At 36.5% G+C, this 8,974-nt stretch overlaps 1 protein-coding gene across 1 annotated transcript in view; it reads right to left on the bottom strand.

Annotated features, from left to right (window-relative positions):
* LOC123252311 (probable ATP-dependent RNA helicase DDX60) overlaps window positions 1-4,339 on the bottom strand; it is a 106,730-nt gene extending 102,391 nt beyond the window's left edge. Inside the window, exons 1-3 of the mRNA XM_044681679.1 lie at window positions 4,137-4,339; window positions 3,577-3,766; window positions 2,396-2,737 (exon numbers count right to left, since the gene is read on the bottom strand). Coding sequence (XP_044537614.1) covers window positions 2,396-2,737; window positions 3,577-3,766; window positions 4,137-4,339 — 735 coding nt within the window. The remainder of the gene's footprint in view (window positions 1-2,395; window positions 2,738-3,576; window positions 3,767-4,136) is intronic.
* Window positions 4,340-8,974: the final 4,635 nt, after the last annotated feature.

The raw sequence follows: 8,974 nt of genomic DNA, 5'->3' as shown, positions 1-8,974 counted from the left end.
CAATTGTATAAAAAATCAAGCCATTCCCCAATTGATAAATGGGCAAGAGACATGAATAGGCAATTTTCAGGTAAAGAAATCAAAAGTATCAATAAGCACATGAGAAAGTGTTCCAAATCTCTAGTGATTAGAGAAATGCAAATCAAAACAACTCTGAGGTATCACCTCACACCTAGCAGATTGGCTAAAATGAGAGAAGGAGAGAGTAATGAATGTTGGAGTTGATGTGGCAATATTGGGACATTGATGCATTGCTGGTGGAGTTGTGAACTAATCCAGCCATTCTGGCTGGCAATTTGGAACTATGCTCAAAGGGCTATAAAAGAATGGCTGCCCTTTGATCCAGCCATACCATTGTTGGGTTTGTACCCCAAAGAGATCATAGATAAACAGACTTGTACGAAAATATTTAAAGCTGCGCTTTTTGTGGTGGCAACAAACTGGAAAAGGAGGGTATGTCCTTCAGTTGGCGAATGGCTGAACAAACTGTGGTATATGTGGGTGATGGAATACTATTGTGCTAAAAGGAATAATAAACTGGAGGAGTTCCAGGAACTGATGCAGAGTGAAAGGAGCAGAGCGAGAAGAACATTGTACACAGAGACTGATACACTGTGGTAAAATCGAATGCAATGGACCTCTGTACCAGCAGCAATACAATGACTCAGGACAATTCTGAGGGATTTATGGTAAAGACGCTACCCACATTCAGTGGAAGGACTGCAGGAGAGGAAACACAGAAGAAAAGTAATTGCTTGAACGCATGGGTCGGGGTGGACATGATTGGGGGTGTGGACTCGAAACTACCACACCAATGCAACTACCAACAATTTGGAAATAGGTCTTGATCAAGGACACATGACAAAACTAGTGGAAATGTGCATCGGCCATGGGTGGGGGGAGTGCAGGGGGTGAAGGGGAAAGTAGGAGCATGAATCATGTAACCATGTTAAAAATGAATATTAATAAATGTTTAAAAAAATAAATGTACAGAGATCTTTATGAAATAATATAAAGTTTAAAAAAAAGAACAAGAATGTGATCTATAGTAAGAATTATTTAGGGGAAAGGAATGGACAAATAATCCTGACAGAGATATGGGGAAATGACCAAAAAATATTATAATACTTTATACATTGATATTAATTATATATACATATATTATAACACATAAAGTTCTTTTGTATTCTGCTCAATATTAAGTTTCTAATTAAATATTTAAATTGAACATACATAAATAAATATGGGTTCATTTGGCTTAACTGGTTCTCAAACCAAACTTTTCATCTTTGGTGTATCTTACTGTGTGTAGCTGATATGTGCCCACCATCCACATGAGTCATGTTTTCCAAAGGAGTTAATGTTCTAAACAGATATTGGCTTCTAAGTCATGTTTTTCCTCTTGACAAGGAGATCATTTTGCTAGATAAGATATTCTCTTCCATTCCCCAAACTTACTAACAGTAAGAGATAGCAAGGTGGCTTAATGATAGAAAGTTAGGTCTAGAGACAGTAGGTCTTAGGTTCAAATTCAGCCTCAGATATTTCCTAGCTGGTGACCTTAGGCAAATCATTTAACCCCAGTTGTCTAGCTCTTATTTCTCTTTTACTTGATACTTGGTTTTCATTCCAAGGCAGAAGGTAAAGATTTGTTTTAAAAAGATTAAAAGAAGTGTCCTTTCTTCCAACTCCCACTCAGAGTTGGCCATTTTATTAATAATAATAATAATAACTAATATTTATATAGTAGTTATTGTGTTCCAAGCACTGTGGTGTTTTACACTTATCTCATATAGCCTTGGGAGATAAGTATTATTATTATCCCCATTTTACAGATGAGGAAACTGATAAGTGACTTGATCAGTCACATAGCTAGTAAATATCTGAGAATGGATTTGAACCCCAATCTCTCTTACTCCAGACCTAGCATTCTATTCATTGTGCCATTAGCTTCCCCAGGCCAAAAGGGCTCTTTTGCTTATTTTATGCTAAGCAGTACCATATGAGCAAATATTATACTACTTTTCTGATCAATAATTTCTGATTTGAATATTTCTGATTCATTGTATTTATCTGCTCTATAACTACATAAAAATATTTCCAAAGAATGGGGGAAGGTGGTGTATTGAGTTAAAGCATTTTGAAAACTGTGAAAGATTTTGAGATCCTTAGAATAAAGTGTTACTAGAACTTTTTCCTAAAAATGAAATAATTATTTTTTTAAATATGCACGTGCAAAATGAACAATCTTAACTCCCGAGACTCAGTGAGGAAATAAATGCCCTTCCCTCAAAAGACAGATAATACACTATGACAAGGAATGCTCTATAAACTGTCAACTTACTATGAAGGAAAAATAAATTGGCAACTATAAAACATTTTTAAAGAAATTTACCTGCTTGAAAAAATGCTGGTTCTTGTATCTGCTTAGCATAAAGTACGAATAAACTCTGATAATATCTGATTCCTGCCCTGAAGTCAGGGCAATGCTGATCCTCTTGGACCAGGACTGAATGATAAAAAAATAGAAAAGAAATGTTTGGAGCTGAGTTATTCCTTCATCTGAAATTAACAGGAAAAATGGACAGTTTTTTTTCAAGAAACAATTCCATTCTTCTGAAAAACATCCTGAAAATTCAGTTTGAATGTTAATATCAGTATTTTGCTGAAGGTGGAGAATCAATGCAGTCCTTAATGGAAGAAGTGCAGGTGTTTGAAAATAAGAGTGTTCAAAATCCTAAAGGAAGAACAAAACAAGATTATGTCACAATATTGGCATTGCCATCTACTACATAGTTAGCTCACCCAGGTAAAGAATAGCATTTTCTACAGAATGGAAGCCACTTGAGTACAGAAACTAAATTTTGTATATTTGGTATTTATATTCCCTTTCCTGCCATTTTGTATCCTGAACATAACTGCTTAAAAATTGCTTGTTGAGAGCACAGCTGGGTGGCTCAGTGGCTTAAAAGTGAGGCCTAGAGACCGAAGGTCCTGGGTTCAAATCTGGCCTCAGACACTTCCTAGCTGTATGACCCTGGGCAAGTCACTTAACCCCCATTGCCTAGCCCTCACCAGTCTTTTCCCTGGTCATGGTCTGTGCCACTAACTCTTGTCAATCTCATAAATACAAGGACTTTGTCATTTTAACTTTAATTCTAATTGCATTTCTCTGCTTCTAACTAGATAGTATTTACTTTCTTCCAAATCAGAGGGTAAGAGAAAGATCAGAGCCAAGAACACAGTTAGTGGAAAGATGAACTCTTTCTCATTTATTTTCCCCATTCCTAGCTTATCACACATTTTCAAAAATATTTTTGTGTATCCTGTTTCATTGTTTATCAGTTCTTAGATTTAAAGCTGAAAGGGGGCTTTTTACAGATAGGAAACTGAGGTTGGAACAGTTTAATGAACTGGATTTCACACGGAAAATTAGTGAGCAACCCAGGGCAGAAACTCAGGGCCATAAAATCAAGCATTTTTACTGTGTTATGTTATTATATAAACTGCACTACAATAATTCATCAATAATTCATCATCAATAATGTGTGTGTTTTTAACAGACTTAAATGTTACCTTAAAGAAAACAACAATAAATTGGCCTCCTTTACTTTTTAAATCCAAAAGATAACGTTCAACTAGATAGAAGAAGTGAAGATTTTGTCCTGTCTTCAAATTTTTATCATTTAGGCAGGTGATAAATAAGGAATCCCCATCAATCAGGAAGAGTTCAGATTCAACAAAATCATTGAGTAAACTTGAATAGCTGAAATGAATATCACAAATAATAATCATAGGTTAGTTATTCAGCACTTAACAACAACCACCTTGTCCTTACCATTCTTCTGCCTTAGAATCGAGACAGTTTCAATTGTAAGAAAAAAGGTAAGATTTTTAAAAAGTTATTCAGGAAAGTCTTTTTTATTCATGTGTTCATGATTCCTCGTGGAACTCAGGATATTCTCATGTGAGGTGCGATGGAGAGATCCTAATAGAAGAATTCCACCACCACCAAACTTCTCCAAGAAGACTATCAGGAGAGTCTTTACACATTTCTCCAGAAGTCATATAGAAATACACAGAGTGGCAAAGTTCTTATGTGAATACATTGACTCCTTTCCTCCAAAGGTACTTACTTGGCTTTTGCAATTTCACTGAAAATCAACTCTGACATATCCTCCAAAATCTCCACATGGTCATTTATCTCTGAAAAGAGACAAGCACGATTATTGTTAATATCCACTGGTTTTTGAGATGTACTTAACTGTTGTAAATGGGGAAATGGGAGAAAGCCAGAGGTAGAATTTAAACCAAAATCATCTGACTCTTGACCCAGCATGGTTTCTACAGAGCCATGTTGCTTTTCAAATATTAAGTTTTCAGATCTCTGAAGTCCCTTCGATTAGGACATATGACTTTCTGAAGTATTATAGATGATAAATCATTCATTATAGCTGTCCCTGGAAGAAACCACACTGTCTATGAAGTTTGACAAATCTCTTCAGAATCTCAAAAAATGGTGACTGTACATGACAATCCCGAAACACAAAAAGTAGGGATATTAGAAGAAGTTATTATTAAGGTTTATAAATTGCTTTCCAAACAACTCATCCTCACTCTTCCTCCTCCTCCCTGCTTTTCAGAATCCTTATCTTTTTTTTTCTTTACATTTTTTTTATTTTAAACCGTTAACTTCTGGGTATTGACTTATAGGTGGAAGAGTGGTAAGGGTAGGCAATGGGGGTCAAGTGACTTGCCCAGGGTCACACAGCTGGGAAGTGTCTGAGGCCGGATTTGAACCTAGGACCTCCCGTCTCTAGGCTTGGCTCTCAATCCACTGAGCTACCCAGCTGCCCCTCAGAATCCTTATCTTTTGAGGCAATCTCCTGCCCTGGCTGAAAATGTTCTTTCTCTTTTCCCCCAAATAAGTCTAAAATTATCTTATTTCTCAGAGCTCCTGAGTGTTGTTGTTGTTGTCAGCCACGTAAGGCAGCAACTCCTAACTGCCCTCACTACATGGGCCATGGCACACCAGATCCTTCTATTCTCCAACCTCTCAAAGTCTTTCATATTCCATATTCAAAGTTCATATTTCTGGCTTCCATGACACTGTCAGTCTCTATCATCCTCTAACATTCCCTTCTCCTTTCGCCTTCAATCTTTCTCAACATCAGAGTCTTTTCCAATGTGTCCTGACTTCTCATTACGTGATCAAGGTAGCTAACCTTCAGCTTCAGTCTTTTGCCTTCCAATGAACAGCATAAATTAATTTCATGGTATATTAACTGATTTGAATTCCTTGCTATACAAGAGGCTCTCAAAAGTTTTCTCCAGCACCACAATATGAAAGCATCAATTCTGAGGTGTTCAGTTTTCCTTTCAGGCCAACTTACAGTCAAAACAGAGCTAGGACAATGCAGACTTTTGTCTTCAAGGTAATGCCTCTGCTTTTTAGTATGCTGTCTAATTCGCCATAGTATTCCTTCCAAGGAGCAATTTTTTTTATTTCATGGCAACATTTACAGCCAAAGAATATAAAATATGGAAATTATATTTCTTCTCCCACTGTTTCAGGAAGTAATAATGGGATAAGTTGTCAAGATGTTTTTGTTTTTTTTTTTCCCCATGTTAAGCTTCAATACTTTCCTCTTTCACCCTCAAAAAGAGACTTCTTAATTCTTCTTCACATTCTGCTCTCAGAGTGATATAGCCTGCAGATCTGAGAGTTTACATTTCTCCAGGCAACCTTAAGTATGGCATTTGATTCATCCAGCCTGACATTTCTCATGATATACTCTGCATAGAAATTAAATAAGTAAGGCAACAAAATACATAGTCCTTTCCCAATCTAAATCAATTAATTGTTCCATGTTTGGTTCTAGGTGTTGTTTCCTGACTTGAACACAGGTTATTCGTGAAATAATTAAGATGGTTAATTACATAACATTTTGTTATGATCCACACAGTCAAAGCCTTAGTATAGTCAATGAAGCACTATATATATATATATATATGTGTATATATATATATATATATATATATATATATATAATTTTTTTTAGTGAAACTTGACAGTTTGGTCTAGTTCCTCTGACTCTGAAAAACAGCCTGCTTTTCTGGTAAGTCACAGTTCACATGTTGCTGAAACCTAATTTGTAAAATCTTAAGCCTTACTTGTCTAGCATATGAAATGAATGCAATCAAGGGATAATTTGAACATTCTTTGGCATTGCCCTTCTTTAGGATTAGGACATAAACCAATCTGTTCTAATCTAGTGGTCAGTGTTGAGTTTATAAAAATCTGTTGGCATAATTAGTGCAGCATTTTAATAGCATCATCTTTTAGGGTTATAAATACCTCAGCTGGAAGTATATCATTTCCACTAGCTTTTATTGTTAGCACAGATAAAAAATATGTAATCCAAGTCTAAAAGCCTATTGGTATGAGACTTTCTTCATTCATGGAGATCAATGCTATGTACTTTGAAAAAAGTGAGGAACTATGCCAACCTATTTTAGGTGGCTGAAAGGAAAATGAAACTCTGGGAAGAAGCTGACATGAGAGTAATTAGTGATCTCCATCTTGTCCCTATCCCCAGCATGCCAAATGGAGACCTAAACTCTTTGGGAACTACTCTTAGGTGATACCTAGAACAACTCTGTCTGTCTGTCTGTCTGTCTCTCTCTCTCTGTCATGTCACCCTCAGTGGGAGACCACCCTCTTCACTGTTTACTGTCTGGTACATATTCTATGTACATTTTCTTTGATTTGTGTTTTGTTAATGAAGTGGATAAACATAGTTCTTTGCTGTATTCATTGTGGAAGTGGTGTTTGATAGGAAGGAATTTAAGCCTTAGGTATAAAGCTTGGAGGCCAGCTTCCCTCATTGAAGAAATTATAATCAGAAGTTTAACTTGAACATGAAAATCATATCCTCTACACCAGTGATTCCCAAAGTGGGCGCCACCACCCCCTGGTGGGTGCTGCAGCGATCCAGGGAAGTGGTGATGGCCACGGGTGCATTTATCTTTCCTATTAATTACTATTAAAATTTTTAAAAAATTAATTTCCAGGGGGCTAAGTCGTATTTTTTTCTGGAAAGGGGGCAGTAGGCCAAAAAAGTTTGGGAACCACTGCTTTAGACTAATAATATTTAAGGGAGAAAAAAGATATAATTCTAGCCTATCACATCCTCTCTCTGAGGAGAGCAGAGTGGCCTCCCAATTTCCCAAGGTCTTGAAATCAGAAGTCTCCCTGGGAAAATGGTGGGGAAGAAATAGCCTGGAGATACCTATTCTACCTCCCTTCAAGACACAGTGACACCACCATGCTACATGTGGTGGACAATTCTTGCTACATTTGTGTATAAAAACACAGCTTTCAGAGGAGATTTGGACATTTAGAAGAGGAGGGGATGATCTGCAGTACAGAAGTGAGGACAAAGAACTTTTTTTTCAATAATGCAGAGGACTGCCTCACTTGCATGTAAACAATTTAATGTTATAAAGAGGGAGAGAAATATTTTTCTTCTTAAGTCAACAAGCCTACTGAGTCTCCAAATTAAGTGTTTTCTGTGTGGCTGGTGCTGGGCTAAGTGATAACAATACAAATAGAAGCAAAAAAGAAAGTCCCAGACCTCAAGGAACTTACATTCTAATGGAGGAAGAAAACCCATTGAAGGAACCTTAAAGAGGTGAGAGACAATTCTTTAAAAATGTAACTGACCAATTAGAAGAAGAGACAGATCTTCCAAGGTGAAAAGTCTCCTGGGAAATGGTAAAGAAAGAATTCTCTAGAGTCAGAATCTGAGCCCAGAAAGGATTAAACAAGTAACTTTAAAATCAGAAGAGGAAAACAATATGGGGGAAGGTGTCTCTGCAACTAGTTTCACTGATAAAGGTTTCATATCCAAAATATAAAAGGAAATGATTCAAATTTCTAAAAATAAGATGCACTCTCAATAGATAAATGGTCAAAGGAAATGGACAGTGTTCCAAAGAAGAAATCCAAACTACAAACAGCTATATAAAAATGCTTTAAAATCACTAATGCAGATTCAGGCTAATTTTGAGGTTCTTCTTCACATGGCCCAGACTGCCCAAGATGACAAAAAAAAGAGGAAAGTGACAAATATAAAGGGAGTGTAGGAAAGAGGCACATGAGTAGGCATGTTGATTGGTCTAGTCATTCTGCAAAGTAATTCGGAACTAAAGCCCACAAAGTTACTAAGGGGCATATGTTTTGATCTAGCTATACCACTGCTAGATCTGTAGCCCAAAGAGATCAAAGAAGGAGAAAAAGATCCTAAAGGTTCAAGTCTTTTATTTTAATAAAACTTTTCAAGCAGCAAAAAACTCTAAAGTCCTCCTTTAGGGAAATTGCTAAAGAAATCATTTTATTCAAATGTATTCGAATATTACTCTAAGATGAAAATGAGGAGATGGACAATTTCAGAGGAAACTGAGAAGGCTTTCATGGACTGATGGAGAGTAAAGTGAACGGAACTAAGAGAATAATAAAACAATGACAACAGCATTATGGAGAAAAAGAATTGTGAAAAAGTTTAATGTTCTGATCAATGCAATACCTAACCACCAGTCAGGAAGAATAAAGATGAATCATGGCTTTCAACTCCTTCCAGAGAGTGATCAACTTAAAACAAAGAAGAGGAACATATATTTTCAGTCAGAGCCAATACAGAAGTTTGATGTGCTCAACTATTCAGGTTTTTGAGCAGAGTTTTCTTCTTCCTTTTTTGATTGGTGTGATATTTGTTGCTGTTGTTCTGTGGGAAGGATAGGTTACAAATGCACGGAAGAGTAATTTTTAGAGGATTTAATTAGCAAGGAGTGCAGCATCAGAAGAAAAAAAAGAAATAAGAACATGAAAAGAGAAGAAGAAATAGCAGGAGAGGGTGGGGTTGAAAAAAAAGTTACCCAAGCAGCTAACAGTAAGAAGCAATCAGCCTAGAGA

Source organism: Gracilinanus agilis, chromosome 6 (assembly GCF_016433145.1).
Source record: "Gracilinanus agilis isolate LMUSP501 chromosome 6, AgileGrace, whole genome shotgun sequence".
Lineage (NCBI taxonomy): Eukaryota > Metazoa > Chordata > Mammalia > Didelphimorphia > Didelphidae > Gracilinanus > Gracilinanus agilis.
The sequence above is the reverse complement of the archived record's forward strand: the minus strand, read 5'-3'. Positions and strand labels throughout refer to the sequence as shown.